This window comes from Cynocephalus volans, chromosome 12 (genome assembly GCF_027409185.1).
Source record: "Cynocephalus volans isolate mCynVol1 chromosome 12, mCynVol1.pri, whole genome shotgun sequence".
NCBI classification, from domain to species: domain Eukaryota; kingdom Metazoa; phylum Chordata; class Mammalia; order Dermoptera; family Cynocephalidae; genus Cynocephalus; species Cynocephalus volans.
The window spans coordinates 75,564,222-75,586,178 of NC_084471.1; the positions used below are offsets into that span (position 1 = coordinate 75,564,222).

At 36.0% G+C, this 21,957-nt stretch overlaps 1 protein-coding gene across 2 annotated transcripts in view; it reads left to right on the forward strand.

The window, feature by feature from the left end:
- ADAMTS20 (ADAM metallopeptidase with thrombospondin type 1 motif 20) overlaps nt 1-12,634 on the forward strand; it is a 171,900-nt gene extending 159,266 nt beyond the window's left edge. For both annotated transcript variants that reach the window (XM_063075546.1, XM_063075547.1), the window contains 3 exons: nt 2,833-2,924; nt 9,173-9,277; nt 12,030-12,634. In XM_063075546.1, the coding sequence (XP_062931616.1) occupies nt 2,833-2,924; nt 9,173-9,277; nt 12,030-12,119 (287 nt within the window). In that variant the 3' untranslated portion in view covers nt 12,120-12,634. The remainder of the gene's footprint in view (nt 1-2,832; nt 2,925-9,172; nt 9,278-12,029) is intronic.
- Nucleotides 12,635-21,957: the final 9,323 nt, after the last annotated feature.

Consider the following 21,957-nt stretch of genomic DNA (forward strand, 5'->3'; position numbering starts at 1 on the left):
ACATAGCAGGAAGGTAGCCCATTTCAAGAAGAAAAGCCCTCACTAGAACCCAACTATGCTGGCATTCTGATCTCAGACTTCTAACCTCCAGAGCTGTGAGAAATAAATTTCTGTAGGTTAAGCCAACCAGTCTATGATATTTTGTCATGGCAACCCAAGCTGTCTAAGGTAGCTACCTCATTTGCTACCACTTTGGTCTAAATCCCACACCATTCTTTTCATCTGGATTGTTACACCTACTGACTGGTATTCCTGCTTCAGTTTTGTACCACTGTAATCCCTCCTGGCCTAGATTCTCTTCTTAATAGATAAGCCAGAGTGATCCCATAAAACACAAGCTGTGTCATTTCATGTAATTATCTCATTTGATCTGTTTAACAACCCTGAACTCTGCTCAAACTCTCCAGATATTTCCCATCTAAATAAGAGTAAAATCAAGAATTTCACTGGTGAACACAGCTCAACGTGACCTCCCCACCTCCATTATCTCTCTACTTCCTGCTCCCTCCCATCCCCCACCACCCGCCCTTGCTATTCTACTCCAGACACACTGGCCTCTTTGCTGTTCCTTGAACACACCAGGCATGCCCTTGCCTTAAGGCCTTTGCACTCACTGTTTCTTCTGCCTGGAACATTCTTCCTACAGATACCTGTATGGTTTACCCCTTCATTTGTTTAGGGTTTCTACTGATATTCACCTTCTCAATAAGGCCATCCAGGACCACTATCCACTCCTAAACTCCCTTTCTTCCCATTTTCTTCTCTGCTTTATTTTTTCCATAGCAAGTATCACCCCAACCGTATGCTAACATTTCCTTCATTACTTGCCTTTCTTTGGTAGCACTCAGGTTCCACCAGCCTCTGTTTCATCCACTGTTGTATTCACAGTATCTGTAATTGTGCCCAATAAAAAATAGGTTATAAGTAAATATTTGTAGAATTTAAAGTCTTCACTTTCTTCAAGAAGTTTTTGGAACAACTATCTTGAACAATCTGGAATACAAATTTGAGTGAGCCAAACTGGGGACAAGGAGTTTCAGGAGGAGGGAGAAGCATCTTGGTGGCATCAGACAGTGACAAGTAGTCCAGTTTTGTCGAATGGAGGTCGGGGGATGGAAACTTGTTAGAGAAGGCCACAGAAAGCAGCTTATGAAGAGCAGTGTATATTAAACTATCCGGTTGAATTTTATCTCGTAAGTCATAGGAGCCACTGGAGTAAAAGCATAAGCCAGGGAAGGAGCAGACATGGCAGGAGGAAGAACAGATTGTACCCATGAAAATAATTAAGAAGCTAATGTAATGATTCAGATAGAAAGTGCGGAGGGTCTCAATTAGGGACATGGGTCAGGAGGAAGAGCTATTTGAGAAACGTTAAAGAGGTAGACTCTAAAGGATTTTCTGGCAGAGGGGATGTGGGGATTAGTGACATAGAATATTTTAAAAGATTTCTAGAATTACCAGATGGATGGTGGTATAATTCAGTGAGGTGGGAAATGTAGCAGGGGGCATGAAATTGGAGAAAAAGATAATGCATTTAGCATTGGACATGTTAAGTTAAAGATATTTGTGTGAGTCACCCGAGTAATGAGCCCAGTAAGAGTATGTATGATATATGTTCCGGAGCTCATCAGAGGCAGGTGGACTGGATAGATTCCTGTGAGTCACCATTGTGTAACGATTAATGAAACTGAGGCTGTTGGCTGATCATCATGCTTTTGGAGGAGAGGGTAGCAAAGGATGCTTTGAAAGTTATGTCTCTGCTCTGTCCCAGCCTAACCCATATGTGCCATAAATAAGCATTGGCATGCAGATAAATGTTTAGTGATCAGATATCCAAGAAAAAATAGTCTGATTTGTAGTGTTTGCCAGTATCCATGGTGGATATATTTCCACCATAGCCACCAAAATGACCTTGTTGCATTCAGAGTTAGGAAAAGATACACACAAGTGGCTGTCATTATTTGGTAAAAGCTGGCTCTGGCACACCATGCAAGGTCTCTTAGTATTGGAAACTGTCCTTGGAGATATGATAGATATTTCCAGAAATGCTTCCCTTGTGAATTGCCTACAGAGGACTGGTGTCATTATGGGACATGCAGTGATATTGTAGTCTTTTTGAAAAGTGAAGTGATTTGAAACATCATCAGTGGAGATGACAGCTACTGGCTAGATGACTTAGTTGGGATATTATTTAAGGTATTCAAGCATGCATTAGTGATTGGAGCAACTGACTTATACGGTTCCTTCCAACCTATTTTTGATCCAATAATCCTACTTTTGATTATGTAAAATATCTGGCACTATTGCCAATCAGGAAATTTTGCTAATAATGTTAGTAAAGAATAAAGAGAATAATATAATGCAATAATATAAAAAATAAAATATAGCACATTTTTTAGCTGAGTGTTTCTGAATTGCCTGAGTGAATTAATATATAAATACTGTTTATAGCCATTTATGTACTAATTTACCTTTAAATGCTCTTTTTTTTTCAGTAATTTTGCTCCTAACTCCCCTTCATCTATTTTAGATATTTGCTATGATATAAAATATAATAAAGCATTTATTTAGTTTTTAAATCTTCTGTTTTAAATACAAATGTACCTGCCATTTTTAGAGCAATTTATGAGATGAAAGTATTTGATTTAAAGAAAATGTATCTGTTGATAGCCTGTTCTATGCTAGGTACTATAATTGTGACAACTTTTTTGCTTGAATTTTAAAAATTAATTATACAAATATATGTAAGAAAATAATATGAAAAATGTATGTTTGGCAATTACGATTGCATTATTGTCTCAATGCTAAAGAGTGTGATTTATTATTTTCTAGCTACAGACCTTCTTTTTTCCCAAACAAAATTTGGAAGAGGAGTTCCATTTGCCACAGCTGGAGATTGTTATAGTGCTGCCAGATGCCCACAGGTATTTTATATTTGTTTGACTACTTTTCTATCACTGTTAAAAAAATTGATAATTTCTCTTTGTTTTCTTGACCAGAATATTGCAAGAAACATAAGTAAACAGAAATGCAAAACTTCCTATATGCACTTTATTCCAGAGGGTATAGATAAACCTTGAAGGAAAAGCATCTTTGCCAATTTTGAGTTTGTTTGAAAGGTATAATAACAGGAATTTTAAATTGTTCAGATTCTATTCCATGACACTTTATCATTTTTAATCTTTTCACTTGACCCATGGAAATGAATGGACATTCATTAAAAGGTAAAGGAACAGATCATGAATATGTGACTTTCAGACCCTGCTGCTAACATCAGTTATATTAGCTGTGTGGGTCTAGAACATTCCCAAATTGGTATTCTATTATCTGTGAAATGTACGTAGAGTACATAAGAATAAAAAACATTATTCTTACTTTTATCCTTTATTTCTAGAGTTTTCACACACCCTTTTATGTCATTTCCATGATTTCCAATATAGAGTGTGCTTCCTAAAAGAAAATTTACTATCTCATTTTTAACAAGGGATTTTATATAGTCCATGCAAATACCATTTTTATAAGATTCAGAATTGTAAGCTAGACGAATATGGCATTTTTAGATATATTCATATCTAACTGAATCCATAAATCAAAGCTCCTATTCAAGAGGTAGTGATTAATATATTGATATCATTTTGAAGAGAAGGGGTTAATGGTTTGCCACAGCCCTCTCTTCCTGGAATTTCTCATTCACAATCTTCATCATATGTTAGTTATAGAAAACATGTTCTATATTAGGATGACTTTAAAAAGATAAAGAGACAATAGAACTACAGACTGACAAGAAGAAGAAAAAAATTAACTGGAATAAATATACAAATCTTAACTTAGGTCCAAACACTCAAACAGAACCTGACAATGTAAAAAGACCTAGGTGTTTTATTCAAGCACCATGAATTCAATGTGACTCATTTAGAGAATGTAGTGATTTATAAACAACCTACTATAATCATAAGGTACCAAAACATGATATCAAAATTGAAAGATTTATTTGTATTTGACACTGGAATTTTATACTTGTTTTTAAATTTGTGTCAGCAAAAGATAATTTTTAATCCATCTCAGAGTAGCAAGAGATCACCAGGGAAAAAAGGAGGTTTAAAATAATGTCTCATAAGGACAATGAAGAAAGTAGACAGGAAAAGAGTGGGAGGTTATGATAACTATCTTTAAATATTTAAAGAGATACCATGAAAGAGGAGGGAGGCTGCATATGTTACTCTAGGAGGCATTAATGGGACATCAGGTTTCAAATTAACACAAAGGAGGCTTTTGACAGGAAGAGGTACTCAGTTAAGAGAATCCCAAATCTGGGGCCCAAATAAATCATCAATTTTTGCCTATATATTTGTAGATTGATCCTGTATCCTGCAACCTTGCTGAACTCACTTATTAGTTGTAATAGTCTTTTAGTAAATTTCTTAGGATTTTCTATATATACAATGATGTCATCTGCCATATATCTGATTTGATTAGAGAGAAACACATTGACAAGGCAACCCAGAGATGTGAACAGTCTGGCTAATATAAGTCCTCCTAGATGTCATTACTTTCAGATGGTCACCAAGTTCTGGAAATTTGGTCCTTGTCATTGCACATTGAATTGAATAGGATCTGGATAATAAGACATCAACAAAATCCACAGGAGACTAATATGCAAGTAAATCATATAATTGTCAAGTGGAATCAAAATTCTTTTTATATCATTAATGAACTCTCCTCATAGGAGAAAGCTAATTATTATTTAAAAAAAAAAAAAAAACATTTCTTGATGACCATGGAATCTGAATTAAGAGGTATTTGCACAACAAGGTTTTTAATAAGATAGCTATTTCCATTTCTTTCTAACTCCGTTTCTCCAATTTCTCTGTAACCCTATTTTTTCCATGCAAGATCTTGAGAAAGTTATGTATAAACTGGATAGTACCAGTTTATAGTTGGAGAAACAGACACTCCATGTTAACAGTCTGTCCAAGATCCTTAAGAAAGTCATATGCAGAATCAGCAATAAAATGCTCCTCTGCCCATCAGGGTGAGATGCCTCCTTCACAAGGTTTTACAGACATTTCTGGAATGCCAAGCTCTGTTTCCAAAATGTTATTGGTCAAAGAGACATGCTGTCAGAAAGAGCTATGCCCATCTATATTTAGGGTGTATCTATCTGCCTGAGGCTACTATTACCAAAAATACAAACTTCCCAGTGTTTTTGGAGATGTTCTGTCAAATATATAAACCAGATTCTGTGTTAAGTTACATACCATTTGCATGAATACTCTCCAGATGTTTGATGTCACAGAAAGAACTTATTCTGTTTTTTAAGATTCATCAAAACCACATCCTCTGTGTTTGCATATGACAGGGCACCCCAGGACATGCATGCTAAAAAGAGAATGGACACATATGGCACTCTTTAGGAAAAATAAACTTTTCACATTGCAATATGGGATGAAGTTAGGAGTGTGATGTGACTTTAGAATACATATGTCAAAAGTGAAGGAAAGTAAATGTTCCGTATTTTTTGCAAAGCCACAAAAATTAAAAAAACAAAAAACCAAAAAACAGTGTGCTTCTCTTTAATTGGTTTGTAATTAATATTTGATTACACAGGAGTAAGAGAAATAATCACATTCAGCCTGTGCCACTGGATTCATTTTGAGTGTTCAGAGTTAGTTGTTAAATATTTGGAAAGAGTATTCTTTATTATCAAGAAATAGAATTTTAATATATGGCCATAATATCTATCTTTTGGTTATATTGTTTTTGATTATTTTTTCTTTCTTTTTTTGCCCACTTGTTCTGTTGTGTTACTGAAAGTGGTATATTAAATTTTCCTATTATTAGGGTGTGTCTATTCTATCTCTTAGGTGTCTTCTTGAATGTCTTATAGTTTTTGCTTCATAAAAGTTGTTGCTGTGTTATTTGATGTATAACATTTATGTGAGTCTTGATTGTGAATTATGATTTTGTGCACTTCTTTGATTTGCAACTTGAATTCTCCTTTGTCCCTTTCTAGGATTGCTAGCCCTGCTCTCTTTTTATATCCATTTGCCTGGAATATTTTTTGCCTATCCTTTTATTTTTAGCCTTTATGAATCACTTTGTTTTAGGTATATCTCATACATGTAGCATGTAGTTGGATTCTGTTTTACAAGCCAATGGATATTTTTTCTTTAAATAGATTTTTATTTTTAAAAATAAGATACAATAAAATTATCTGTTTTGGTATACAGTTCTATGAATTTTACCCTATGCACAACTCATGTTATGATCACCAGAATCAGAATACAGAACAGTTCTCTTATCCCCAAAAACTTCCTCTGTCAGTCCCCTCTGCCCACCTAACTCCTGGCAAACACTGACCTGTTCTCTGTTACTATAGTTTTGCCTTTGTGGGGAATGTCATATAAATGTCATATGAATGTAATTGTATAGTATATAACTCCATGAGAGTTGCTTCTTTCACTCAACACAATGCTTCTGAGATCTATCCATGTTGTTGCATGTATCAATAGCTTGTTCTTTCTCATGGCTGAGAAGTATTCCATTTTGGGGGGGATGTCCTACAGTTTTTCTACAGTTTGTCCACTCACCTTTTGGAGGACAGTGGGTTGTTTCCAGTTTTTTGAGATTATGAACATACACATTTGTGTACAGCTTTTTGCATGAACATAAGTTTTCATTTCTTCCAGGATAAATCCCTAAGAGTAAGATTGCAGGGTCATGTGGAATGTGTATATTTAACTTTATAAGAGACTGTCAAACTGTTTTGGAGGTTATACCATTTTAGAGGCTGTACAATTTTGTATTTCCACCAGCAAAGATTAAAGTCCTAGTTGCTTTGCTTCCTTGTCAGCACTTGATATTGTCAAGTTTATGTTTGCTTGTTTACTCATCTTTAGTGGTATCTGGTTTTGGGTTTTATTTGCATTTCTCCAAATGCTAATGATGTTAAGCATTTTTCATGTGTTTATTTGCAATCTGTATATCCTCTTTGGTGAAGTGTATGTTCACGTCTTTTGCCCATTTTTAAAGCTGAGTTGTTTCATTACTTTTGAGTTTTGAGAGTTTATTATGTATTCTGGATACAAATCTTTTGTTGGATATGGCATTTGAAAATATTTTCTTATGGTCTGAAACTTGTCTTTTATTTCTCTTAGGTATATGTCACAAAGCAAAAGTTTTCAATTTGAATGAAGTCAAACTTATTATTTTTTTCTTTTGTGGATTGTGCATTTAGTGTCATATCTAAGAAACCTTTGACTAACCCCAAGTTACAAAGATTTTTTCCTTTTTGAAGTTTTCTTCAAAGACTTTTATAGTTTTGTGTTTTATATTGAGACATGATTTATTTTCAATCAATTTTTGTATGAAGTCCAAGGGTGTTTGCATTTCTAGACCCAGCTGATTGTGACCACCTAAGCCTCTCAGTAGTCAGTTGGATCTTTTCCTTTCATTTTCAATTTGTATGCATTTGAATGCTCCCAAGACACATTGACCAGAGAGGCAGAGAGCAAATGGAAGAGTGGAGTGACCATATTAGGTTGCAAAAACTCTGCATGGCACAGTCTGGGCATTCGGTATGTGTATGGTCACCAGAAACTTACATCACAAAATACATTTCCATTTTTAAGGAATTTTATTTGGTGAGAAGCCTATCTGTGACAGAATGTGGGATGGAGGTATCCAGTGTAAAACCTGTATCAGATTGACTAAGTATCAAATCATATAATATATCCTAAGAATTAGTTCTTCTCATTCAAATATTTACCAACATAAAATACTACTATGTCACATACTTGTGCCATTTATTATCATGGAGGCTGAAGGATTTTATATGTGTGTCTATGTATTTACTTTTATGATACTACTCTTTTAATGTTTATAATGCTGCACTTAATTCATATGTTCAAAAACACTTATTGAGTACCTAGGCCCTGTTCTGGGCTCTGGGAATATAGCAATGGAAAAACATACAAGTCATATTTTAAATTTCATAACTAAGTGATGCTGTATGTGATAATTATCTAAAATAGTTATTTCTGCTATGGAAAATTCTCCATATATTTTCATTGTATTATAAATGTATTTGAATCTTTGTTTTTAGATAAGAATTTTTAAATAAGATTGCTAAGAAATCAAAGTTAATAAACTAAATTGATATCTAATTGTTTTTAGCAGTAGCAATAAGTCATATTATATTTAAAGTTTATTTAGCCTTTGCTTTCATGACAAGATAATATTTTTATTTATATAATATAACACCTAATGTTTCATCACAGACTTGCTCAAGATTCATGAGTCTTAGGCCATTGGGATATTGTGATATGATCTGAGAATGCCTAATGTTGCCCTCAATCTACATGCATACTAAACATTGCCAGTGGGCTGAATTTGCATGTACTTTTACTTTGTAATGTATAAATCTATACTGTAAGATCATATAAATATAACACAGATTTCACCCACTTTAGTCACTCATTTTCTCAATCAACACATATTTGAAGTGTAACTGTTAACAAAGATAATCTGAAATATTTTGACATAAAAATGGTCCCTGTACTTGAAAAGATTAGGTAATGAAGCCACTAGGGGGCCCACACACCATAATGTGTGTAAATCATGTGGCATCACAGGTCCACATACCCTTCTGGGTATTTGGAAATGATGTAATAGCCACAAAAGGAGAGGGGACAATAACAGAAGATTGTAGAAAAATATACCTGAAACAGGTGTAACATCACAGAAGTTAGCAATGAGACGTCAAAAATTAGAACTGGAGTAATTAGTTAAAGTACGTCAAATGTTAGTCCCTGTGAACACCCTTCTGTCACGACTTGCTGACAGACCATTGCTACAGGACCATTAGCTCTAGTTTTCAAGTCATGGAGTCCTAGGGTTGGACAGAATTACTTCTGTACAAATAAAATTACGTGATGTTAATTCAGTTGTCGTTTAATTGAGAAGACTTATTTGTAATCAATTTTTAAAATCCTTAACTGGTTCATTTTCTTTACAGTAAGGGCGTATCAATAGCCTTTCGTTTTTTAAAGGAAGACCCTTGAAAAGTAATTTGAGCCCTTCCTTATATAATTCCAATGATATCTCCAGCCAAGAGCATTCTTAAATATTTTATGAATCCATTTATTTTTGTTTTGTTTTGTTTACAATCTAGGGACAGTTCAGCATTAACTTGGCAGGAACTGGAATGAAGATATCCAGCACAGCCAAGTGGCTTGCTCAGGGGAGTTATGCCTCTGTCATCATACACAGATCACAGGTAAGTCCTGCTGGACCAAAAAGCCTGTCTGAAATACTGCTGCGCTGTGAACTAGCATTGAAGGCTCTGTACCTTAAATGTAAAGTTATATGAAGTTAGTGATGAAGAACTTTTTGCATATAATGGGTACAACATCAATATATGAAATGAAATTGGGTTCATTTTTATGAATGTCCATATGTTGGTTTTACATACATACAAGTCCATATACAAGTTGTAGATAGCTGAACATGAAATACCGAATGCCGGGATATATAGATTTTGTCTATCTCAAGTTTGGGGCTAATAACTTGAAATGCAGGTAGTTCAGAAAGAGAGTGTTTCAAACCATACTTTAATTATTAAAGGTTGATAGGTCTTAATATTTCAAAGTGAAGGTTACATTTTTGGTTTACTTACCTCACTGCTTTGATTTAGTGATGTGGGTGGTGTTGGAGCCATTTGTCATGTTACAACTATCCTTCAAAGTTTTTTCAGGAATTAGGATTATTTATCTATATTGTACTCATTTAACTGTCTATCCTTATCTAGATAACATTGTTATTTTATCTATATAAATATAAAATATTATGTAGTATGTTTATATATGATGATACTTCAAAAAGTTCATGGAAAGATTTGTGTTACCTTTTTTTTGTCCTTTTTGTGACCGGTAAGGGGATCGCAACCCTTGGCTTGGCGTCGCCTGCACTGCGCTCAGCCAGTGAGCTGCACCGGCCATGCCTATATAGGATCCGAACCCGCGGCCGGAGCGCTGCTGCGCTCCGAGCGCCGCACTCTCCTGAGTGAGCCACGGAGTTGGCCCAAGATTTGTGTTACCTTTTAATTCTATTTTTTTCCATGAACTTTTTCTATAGTCATAACTATTTTTATAGTTGCTAAGATAGTTATTTTGACTATAGTACATGTATTGTCCAAAGCAGAATCCATTTAATTTTGTCGCTGGTATGGTGTAGAAACATGGACACTTTATGAAATGCCTTCTGTTGCTTACAGTGACTGTTTCTTTGCTAGCTTGGCTCTATCCATGGTAAATCTGGATCCAGGTTATAAGTGTTCTCACCTGCATTGTGCATGGATCATTGCGAGCAGCAGCCCCTGCCCACTCTAATGTTTTGTGACTTTTCTTTCTCTTGATAAAAGTGAATTGTTATACTCCTATTTATATGAACATTATTTGTAAATAAAATTCAATATTCTGACATTCATAGCCTTTAAAATTTTCTATTCTTGAAGACTATGAAATTGTTCTTTAATTAATAATTACATAATTTTAATTTTATTATTTCTCTCATATGGGCAAACTAATAGGGTTTCAGAAAGAACGGTTACTTACTTTAAAATACTTATTTAGCATATTTAGGTCTATTCCCTTTTTTGCAGAAGAATGGAAATAAGTTAATTACTTAAAGTATATTCTGAGCAGGTATAAATGTAGAGAGTTCAATGATTTATTCTGACCTTATATATCTAGCTTTTAGATATCTTTTGGTTAAATATAAAGACTGAATTCTGGCCAAGGTCACCAGTAGATATGAATATTCAGTAAAATCATTCATCTTGCTTCTACATAACTTCTACTTCAAGTATTAATTATTTATTTAATTCACTGAAAACTTCTACTTCAAGCAAAAATGTTGCACATGACCGTATTCCTTGAAATCTGATGTCTGGTGTAAAACTGAGACTCGGGAAACCCATATATACTTATGTAAACACAAACATATTTTCATTTGCCAGTAAATTTAATCAAGGTCAAGTTTTTACTTCAACAATCTGTTTGGGAATTAGGGAAGTTTACAAAACTAAGTTTTTGCCACCCTTCCCTTCTCTGTTTACTCAGATTCTTTGGAGTTAAAAGGGCTTCTGAAAGAAAAGGCAACTTCAAAAGCCCCTGGTCTCAAAACATTCTTCCATCTCAAAATGTCTCAAGAATCCAAAGTTTCCCTTCTGCATTTCCTCCCTAGATTAAAAAAGAAAAAGAAAAAAAATCTTATCTTCTCCAGAAATGATAGGAGTTCGACCTATTTTTGTTTCATCATACCAAAATGTCTTCAGTCATTTGACTTTTGGACCTGAAGCTAGAAGGCAGTTGAGAGAGCACATCTATCATGTCCTGACAACCCCTTCCCTCCACCTATGCCCATCTGTTCCTCGGTGAACTGCTCTACTTAGGAAAGAATCTCCCTTTTTAGTCCTTCTCTAATCATAATTACTGCTTTCAGCCCAGTTTTTATTTTTTCTCCACTTTATCATCTTCTATACTTTTCTGTAGGGTGTGTTTCTCATGCTTCCATGAGATGTTTGAGATAAATGGGGTAAAATATGAGTTGTACACCTTTAAGATCAAGTTTGTATAATGTCTTTTATTCAGTCTAAGAGGACCTAACATAAAATTACGTAAATATTGGACAGCAGATTGAGAGAGGTTTTAATAAACCTACTGAAGCAAATAGATGCCTCTATAGAAAATATGTGGATTGAGATGAATTGTCTAAATTATAGAGTGTTTGATAAGAATCAATCACTAATATGAATCTTAAGTGATCTAATTTGCTTTTAACTTTCCCATGACCACCAATTTGGACTAATACTGAAATGGTATGATCTTTGATCTCAGATGCATTTGTTATAGGAGAACTCAGCTAATGATTCCAGTCAAATGATTCAAAACATTTGCCTTTTTGCTTTGTGCATGCGGATACCAGCTTGTATAAGATTCTCCTATATTTCTGCCTCTTCATATTTTCAGGATGGAACCAAAGTCTACGGCAGGTGTGGAGGGTTCTGTGGAAAGTGTATTCCTCACCTGACTACTGGTCTCCCAGTTCAAGTAACATGAACATTTAGAAGTGGAAAGTATGCCTCAAAGAGGAGATGCTGTCTGGAATATGAAAATAACTGGTGCTCATTTCTTTATTTCTCCCTTCCTAAAATTCCCCTGTCCAAAATATCTCTGCATTTTTTTCAGGGTGCTAATCAGGGACTCAAATGACTGTTTAATTTTTTCAAGGCCTTCAAAAAAACTTATCAGATACATGACTCTAATCAGGATCTTTTATAAATACCAATAATTTATGGTAGAGTATGCAAGAATGTTTGAATGAATTATATCAAGACAACGTTGCTGTTAAAAGCTTGGACTGCACCACAATCATATTCCTATAACACACATGTAAATCTCTCTTCGGTGTCCTATTATACAATAAAATGTTTATTCTACTTGTTAAAATGGAGCAAGTAAAAATTAGGCAAATAAACTTATTCAAAACTACGATAAACATTATTGAGTCTGTCAAATGACAGGTGAATGGCAAATCAATACTACATTTTTAAAAAGTACATAGTTATTTTACTTTCTACTGATACCATTTAGATACCTTGTTTTATTTTTCCTTTAATTTTTAATTTTGGATTATGGTGCCTCAATGAAAAAACAGTACTAAAAATGTAGTACAAATTATGTATTAAAAATCCATGCTTTGGTTAAATACTAAATATGAAATTTTGTGGGTGTAATACAGAAGATATGATATATTGGAATTCGATTCTTAAAACCTACCTCCAATTTGATTGTATTTATAAGAGCAGTACATTGTTTTTATAATGTTTATAATATATTCTGCCTTTATAAGTCTTGTATGTGTGTATACTCTTTAAAAATCTATTTTCTCAAAGTTGTGTACTGTATTTTATTAATCAAATAGAGAAGTGAGAATTCTTAAAATTTTGAAGATTCTATTTTGTAAACATAAAATTATGCTTACATATGCAAAACTTTTACTAGAGATATTCAAGTTATTTTTTGTCAGAGATTTCTCAAAGCCAGTACAAAAATTCTCAGGTATTAAGAGCTTTTTCTATGTGAACAATTTAATTGTATATTATATAATAATGTAATTTTAAAACACAGGTAGTTTTTGTTTGTTTGTTAATTGCAACCTATTCTGTAAACCCCCCAAAGAGCCACCAGAATCTTCTAATAGATTTTTGCTGGTAAACAGTAGTGACTGGCAAGGGGATCGCAACCCTCGGCATGGTGTTGTCTGCACCACGCTCAGCCAGTGAGCGCACCGGACATCCCTACATAGGATCCGAACCCACGGCCTCGGCGCTACCAGCGCCGCACTCTCCCAAGTGAGCCATGGGGCCGGCGCCCACAAAGTGTTTTTTCCCCCCATTTATTAGGAATATATTGTACCATATAAGTTACTACAGTAATTTTGTGCCAATGTGGTTAAATAAACATTTGGGGATCTCTGTATCGGAAAAGAAGTATTTTGCACGATGTGCCTTAAGCCAGTTACAAACAATAATACAAAATGCGTAACATTTTTCAGATAGTTTTTATTCATAATTAAAATCTTATAATTTATAAACTTTTAAATAATAAACATATTTGTGTGATGCATTAGCTCTTTGTTTTCATTTTCCTTACATGGAAAAAAGGCTCCTTCAGCACAAAGGTCTATAATTCTAAAATCATGTCAGAAATTGTAAGGATGCAGTTAGGATGGAAACAGCACTTGTCTGCTGTACACATTTCTCATGGCAGAGTAAATATGGGCAGGGAGACTAACAAAAACTTGCAATGCCTCTAAAAGCATGTGTTCATACAAGGAGTGCTCGTATCTATTTAGATTCAATTGGCCAAACCAAATCACATGGCCAAGTCCTAGGCAACAGAGCAGGGAAATGTCCAGAACACACGGAAATGGGTGGGGAATTACAATGTTCACCCAAGGCAGGGAGCAGATTCTTGTGATATATCCGTCTTCATCTTCCCTAGAAATTGCCACCATCTTCATCCTCCCTAGAAACTGCCCAAGTACTCTTCAAATTGGTTAAACCAATTTAAATTATCACTGCCAGGGTGTAAAAATTTTAGTTTATCTACATCCTCAGTGATGCTATTTTTTTTTCCCTGATCTGATGGGGTATAACGTGGTATTTCATTGTTTGAATTTATATTTTCTGATTACTAGAGTGGATGGGAGCCCTTTCATATAGTTTTTAGACATTAGGTTTCTTTTTCTGATGGAAATAGAAAATAGCAACATAATTAATAATAAATCTTTCAATAACAACTCATGCACAAATGAGTACAGGTTTGATAACTACAAAATTGTTTTATGTTGCCATATAACAACAAAAAGGAACAGAATTGACTTATTTTATTTTACCCTTCCTTGATGTCACTCAGCAGTATAGAATATATCTTGGTTATTAAATACAGCTATCAAGGTGCCTCGTTAGCACAGTAGGTAGCACGTCAGTCTCATAAATATAGCTATCAGTCCACATTAGTCATTGCATGAACTTCTAATTTTTAAAAATTATTATTTTTAAACACAGAAAACTCACCATTTTCTTTGCACCGGCCAGTAACCCCCCCCCCCGCCCCCCGCCAAATGACTCACTGTTTCCCTATTAATTTTTAAAAAATAATTAAATATATGTCTTTTAGTTGTCAAGTGTTAAATATTTTGCTAAAAGGTGAATAATAAAATCTCAGTACACAGTACTTTCATCACCGTTTTTTAAAGAGAAGACAATTACTTTTGCTACATTTTACTTCATTTTTTCTGTAATGACAAATTTTCTACATTTGAAACTTGAAAAACTTTACAACTGACAACAGTGGCATCTGCTGGCCACTTATAACTATTCCTAGTAGGATAAGGAAAAAGTGCTAACCTAAATTTCTCCTGCACTTTTCAGAAGAGCTTGAGACACAACTGCTTGCAGTGCATTAGGCAAACCATCTTTGAGTCTTCCTTAAACCAATTTAATATTGATAACTCTATCCATATCGTATCTATATCACACATATATACATGCATGCTTTTTACAACTTCAATCTGAAAACATTCTTAAGCAATAAGAAATCCTCCTTGATCTCCAGGAGGAAATAAAGAAGTAGTTTTCCATGTAATAAATTTTTCTCAAGAATCTTTATTCTGTAAACAAAGGAAACTTGGAATGGGGTAGGGGCCTTCTATCCCAGGCTCTAATAGTAACGAATAGGGTAACATTAAATAAGTTGACTACCTGAAGTTTTTTCCTCAACTGTAAAATCGGGGATTTGAAATAACTTCTAAGGTACTTCTCAGCTGTGAAAGTTTACACATCTGATTTGTGTCTGGTGCATTAGTTGGCACTTACTATTTGTTAAATGAATAAAGCTATTTACTATTTATTGTGAGTAAAAAACACAGTTGTGGGAGGGAGTTGATCATCAATCTATTCTTTCTATGCAAAATTTTTCAATTTACACATGTCAAAGCAAAGATATGTTCCTTTCACAGCTTTAAAACAAGTGTTTCATAGTTAAGAAAAAGTTTTTTATTCGCTTTACCACTTTCCAGCTGTGTGGTCTTGCAGCAAAACATTCACACAATCTGAACTTCAGTATTCTCTCTTGTAAAATGGGTAAAAGAAAAATTGCCCTGCTTAGCCTCCTAACATAAAAATTATGAAATTAAATGAGCTACTGTTTGTGAATATGCTTAAGTCATAAGCATCCTTTCTAACTGTAGTCAGAAGTTAGTGACTCCAAGAAGCAGAGGCAGTGCAGTTCACACCAGTGACAGAGGGTACATGCATGACAGCTACGTCCGGAGTGCAGAGACAGTAGCAGGAGCTCTCGTGGCAGTGCCACACGAGCAGAGCAGAGCAGGCTGAGGGGGCTCACACACAGCTGCTACCTCAGTAAATCTGCAATGCGCCAACTATTGCAGTGACTTTGGCCTTTATTCCTGGCTGCAACTGGATATGCTTTAATAATTTATTTTGTCTTGAATTAACCAGAGTCAGTTTCTGAAGCAAAGAACAGAAAAAAAAAAAAAAAAAATTACTATGCAGGCCCTACTTAATATCAGTCTGTGTTCGATATTGCTAGAGGCAATTCTCTCAATAATGTAGAGATAGGTCGGTTTCTAATTCTAATCATATGCCAAATCATAACCCACATAAAATTGTTAACCTTCTTATCTAGGCCAGCACAGCTTCCTTGAATCTTTTAAACTATTTCTGTAAATAGAATTTTGGGATAAAGACATGAATTTTACAACCATGAAAAATAAAAGGCCTGGGTCTCTAACATCTAATAGGTTTTAGCAATGTTAAAACATGGAGCCTTGTTCAAAAATAAAAGCATAACAACTGATTGTATATTTCTGGTGTCACATACCTGCCTCCAGTCTCATTGGTTCCATGGCTAGCTGTTCTACAACTATATTTAAGGACGCATATCAAATTCAAACATAGTATAAGTGCTCCTCATACAGTGGTACTATGTTAGCATTACTACCACTATTACTATTACTATAAAGAGGCTGATGAGTAATTTCTCTTTATTGAATTAAATATATTTTTGTCAATGGCAGAGGTCCATTTTATTGAGAGTCTACCCACCTCAGTAAGGAAGTCTGGGAGATGTAAGAACTGCCATTGAGATTTGGAAGTAGGTCTAAGATTTCCCACCCTGCAAATGTCATTTATTCATTCATTCTGTCATTGGAGAAACATTGTTTAAATATTTACTATGCTCTGGGCACTATGTGAAGTCCTAGGAGTACAAACCTAATGAGGCACCATCTCAGCCCTCATGATGCCTACCTACACTCTAGTGTGGGAGCTCTGGTATGAAATAAATTTGGGTGAGAGTGCTTTAATTCAAGTTGATCCAGGGTGCAATGGGACAAAGAAGGAACTAGTCAGTTTCGTTTAGGCTCTGGATGTGCTAGAGGAAGAGACTGCATAAAGCCTGTTCACAGCCTCAACATATGAGTAGATGAAGCCAAGGTTTTAAGTTAGGATGTTTATATTTGGAAGGAAAAGAAAACCCAACTAGAAGCATCTCAAGCATTAGAAAGGCCTTCTGGTCACGGCCACTCTGTGGGTGTGGGGTAACTGGGGTAACGGAGTCCTCCCCCTCATTGCAGAGATACTGGATAAGATAGAGCGGTAGCAATCACACAATACATAGCCAAGCTCAAAGTACAGAGGGAAAAGGTAGGTCATTCTAGTATTGTATACTCAGATAAATAATAATAAAAGTGAAATAAGTAATTATCAGACTGCATTTCCTACTTATGGACCCTCACTCAATGACCACTAAAGAAGTTACCCTCAGTAAGGACAATGATCTCAAAATATAAATGCAAAGAATTTAATAAACATCTGTGTAAATTTGAATAAGCCCTGACTGCAAAAAGTAACAATAAAAATAATGTCTTGTTTTGGTGGGAGGGTGATTTGCAATTAAAGCTTTCTGAAGATCTTATTTTGTTTGGGAAGAAGGTAGAGAGAGAAAGTTTAGATTTTAGTCAAATAAGCATGCTTAAAATTATAGAGGTGAATTCTAAGAGTTGTAACTTCTGAACAAGGATAGGAAAAAGATAGGGCAAACAAAACTTCACCACAAGAGAAGGTAAGGAGGAAAATAAAAGAAGCAAAGAAGAAGCATGGTAAAGAAAAAAATAAAAACCCACAAAATAGATAAAACAAAATCAAAATATATCAGTATTTGGATTTTTTTTTTTAAGTCCAGCTGATGTGCTTTGAAAGAGATGTGTATGAAATGTAGTGACTGGGACTATGTCACAGGTATGGATTCTTCTGGCCTGATGCCTCTAAAGATTTTGACTTGAAAGACTCTCCTGAACTTTCTGGGCCTGCAGAAATGGCCAACTCCTTCCTAGTAAGAACGAGTACCCCACTCCCCCATTCTTGAAGATGATGCAGAGGCCCCTCTTCCACAAGGCTTCTGGTACCCCTCTCCGGATCTGCCCTTCCCTCTCCTCCTGGACACCAAGCTACTGGACCTATAAGTAGGATTAAGTTATAACATAGCCCAGCTGGGGACTTTCTAGGCTTGATAACAAAAGGAAAAAATTATATTCTGGAAGAGCTGTAAGACCTAGCCAATATGTATTGGCAAAAGCTGGAGAAGCGGCATCGAAAAGGGCCTGATCTGCTAAGAGTTATGGAGATGGATAAGAGAACACATCATCACAAGGAGCAAAATACAACGGGAGTCAATAAGAGAACTACTCAGCTTGTACCAGCAGAAGACATCAAAAGAGGCCAAGCCCAGTCATCCTTTGCCACAGTTTTGGACTTGAACAGGTTTTCAGTTCCAGCACCCACTGACTAAATGAGTGGCTGGGTCCCCAAGACGAAAGACTTTGCAAAACCCCAATGAGTTTATATGCTAATGATTCTCTCAGTCCTTCTCCCAAAAGGCCTATGGACACTTACTCAGATACTGTGCACTAGGGAAAGGGAAATGCCCACACATTTCAAAGACTTTTGGATACAGAGCCTGAGCTGATAATAGTATCTGAGACCTCAAAGTGTCATCACAACTGTTAGGATGGGGTCCAGATAATAAATGGAGTTCGGGCTCAGTTCTGACTTGTAGTGGGTCCACTCAGTCCACTTGGTGATCATTCTCCCAGTCTCTGAATGAATAATTAGGACTGAAATACTTGGCAGTTGGTAGAACTTCCACATCATGTCTTTGGTCTGTGGGGTAAGATCTGTCCTAGTGGGTAAAATGGAAGCCTGCCAGACTTTCACCACCCAGCCTAGAGGCATTATTACATTATGTTGGTGGTGGTGCTGTAGAGGATGGCAGAAATTAGTGCCACCTTTAAGGATCTAACAGATCCAGGGGCAGTCTTCCCCATCTTATTTCCACTTAATTCACCAGTCTATCCCCTGAAGATCCAGATGGATTCTAGAAGATGACTACAGACTACCACATACTCAACTAAATATGAGCAGTAGTTCTCGAACACAGTCTTGGTGCCAGATGTAGTATCTTTGCTAGAGCAGATCAATTTGGTTTCAGACACATAGTCACTGATTTACCAAACGTGTTCTTTTCTATCCCAAAAAGGAAAGAGGATTATGAACAGTTCACAATCACATGGACTGGACAAAAATATATTTTTACATTTTTGCCCCAGGACTGTATTAACTGTGATGAAGTCCAAAGAAATATGAACAATCTAGTCATCTTATACAACTTCCAACTGATCCAATTCACAGATGATGACACGTAGATTGGGTTGGATGAGCAAGAAGTGGCTAGCACACAGAAAGTCTTAAGACACATATACTCTAGAAGATGGGAGATACACCCTGTAAAAGTTCAGGAGCCTGCCACAAATGTATGATTTTAGGGGTGCAGTGATCAGGGGTGTGCAGGGACATCACATCCTGAAAAAAATCAAAGTTTTGCATCTTACAGCTCCTATCACAAAAAAGAGAACAAAATACCTGATGGGTTTCTTTGGGTTCTAGAGGCAGCCTTTTCCACAACTAAGAATACTGCTTTGGCCCTTATACTGGATTAAGTGACAGTCTGAGAGTTCTCTGAATTTTGTCTAGAGCAGGAAATGGCTTATCAGCCCATCCAGGAAGGGGTACAAGCAGCCCTGCCACTTGGATGATGTGATCTGACAGACCCTATAGTATTGGAAATACCAATGGTGGGAAAAGATGTCATGTGGAATTTGTCACAAATCATAATGCGAGCCCCTGAGGTTCTGAAGCAAGGCCACGCCATGTGCAGAGAAGAATTATATGTTGTTCCGAAACAGCACTTGGTGTACTATTCCGCTGAAAGCCATTTTATTTTACTGTTCAAAATTAGCGTAAACACCAGAGTTTCACTTTAATACCAAAACCAGCATAAGAAACTAAAAAACTGATAAGTGCACTGAAGCAGAAGTTACCCAGAATACGCTCAAATACTGAAGTTGGTGCCCCTTTGACATTATGAGTCACGGTCAGTAGAGGATGCTGTTGCATCTTTTACAAAGTGCTCTTCCAAAGAAAGCTTTCAAGGGCTGTGACCTCTATTAAGGGCAGGAAGGGAAAATGAAAGTGAGTAGCAGGGATGGGAACTTCCTGCTGGGCCAAACAGCACAGACTGCAAAATCCCTGAGAACGCAAGGGAAACACCAAGGTCAAGGATTCAGATCCCCATATTGACCAGCCACCAAAAACAAAAACAAAAACAAAGAACAAAAAGCCCACAAGGAGATTATAAGCAACTGGAGGCTTTGGTACCAAAACTGTCCTGAGAGCAATAGTTTAAAGTGATTTTAAAGACAAAGAAGGGCTGGCCAATTAGCTCACTTGATTAGAGCATAGTGCTGAGAACACCACGGTCCAAGGTTTCATACCTGTACTGGCCAGCCACCAAAACAAAGCAAAAACAATAGAGGCAAGGAAACTATGCTATTGAGGTACTTGTACACTGACTCCTCCAGTATGTGATTTAGTGATCTTAACAACCATTCCTGGATTTCTGGAAGTTTGATCTTCGTTAAGCAAAATTGCTCTACCACAGGATATGGGTTAGGATAACTTTGGATTTACTCCATTGCTTTTTGACTTTTTGGCAAGGTCCAGGGTGAGTACTAAGATTTGCAGCATTTTTCCTATTGTCCCATAATGCATATTTCTTCCATTTGTGAATGGAGATGTGTCTTGGAATATATTCACAAAAAAATAATAGAAATCATCAATGCAAACATTTGCTTAGGGCTGGGAGGCCGTTAAGGAGGCACCGTTATGTGTTCATAGAGTGTGGGAGCAGGCAACTGCTGGCTGAGACTGGATACCAGTTCTCAAGCTAGCTACAAGTTGTTTCACCATTCTCACTTCAATTTCTTTGTAAATTACTCACAGCAGTGGCTTACATATAGTAAGCTGTCAATACCTGTCAGCTATTACTCACAAATCGCTTCCATTATCTCATTTGATTTTCACAATAAGGTTATGGTGTGGGTGGACAGAGTATTTTCGTACCTCCTTTAGAGATGAAGAAGATGAAGTTTGGAGAGATTGAACTGCATGCTGCATTCTTTTTTCATAATTTTATTTTTTAATCTAAAAATTTTTGAAATTGATGCACGATAATTGTACATATTTATGGGGTGCACGTCATATTTTGATAAATGTATACAAGGTATAACCATCAAATCAGAGTAACTGTTATATCTGTCATCTCAAACATTTATTGCAGAACTATTCACAATAGCCAAGATGTGAAATCAACTTAAGTGTCCATCAACTGATGAACGGATAAAGAAAATGTGGTTTATATATTTTATGACTGAATAATATGCCATTGGAATGACATATTATTCAACCATAAAAAAAGAAGGAAATCCCGTCATCTGCGGCAACATGGATGAGCTTGGAGGATGTAATGTTAAGTGAATTAAGCATGCTACATTCTTACGCTTAATAAATGAGAATGGGATTCCAATCCAGCTTCGTCTGGAATCAAAAGCCATTCTTTTGTGTAGTCTACACCACTGTTTTTGGTGTAATCATTAATAGGCATGAGGATACCTGTGGATCCTGGTGAAACACAGATTCCAAGTCAGTGGGACTGCCCTGGGGACCAGGGCTTTGCATTTCAAACCTGCACCTAGGTGGCCGGCAGGCCAGCAATACCTCCTGGAGGTTATTACAAATAAGAATCTTGGCCCCAGATCCACTGAATCAGAATCTACACTTTAGCAAGATCCCTGGAAGATTGATTTTTTTGTTCAAGTTCAAAAAGCACTGATCTAGAACAGGGGTCAGCAAACTTTTTCTGTAAATGGACAAATAATAAATATTTTAGGCTTTGCTGCCTCTAGTGATTCTTT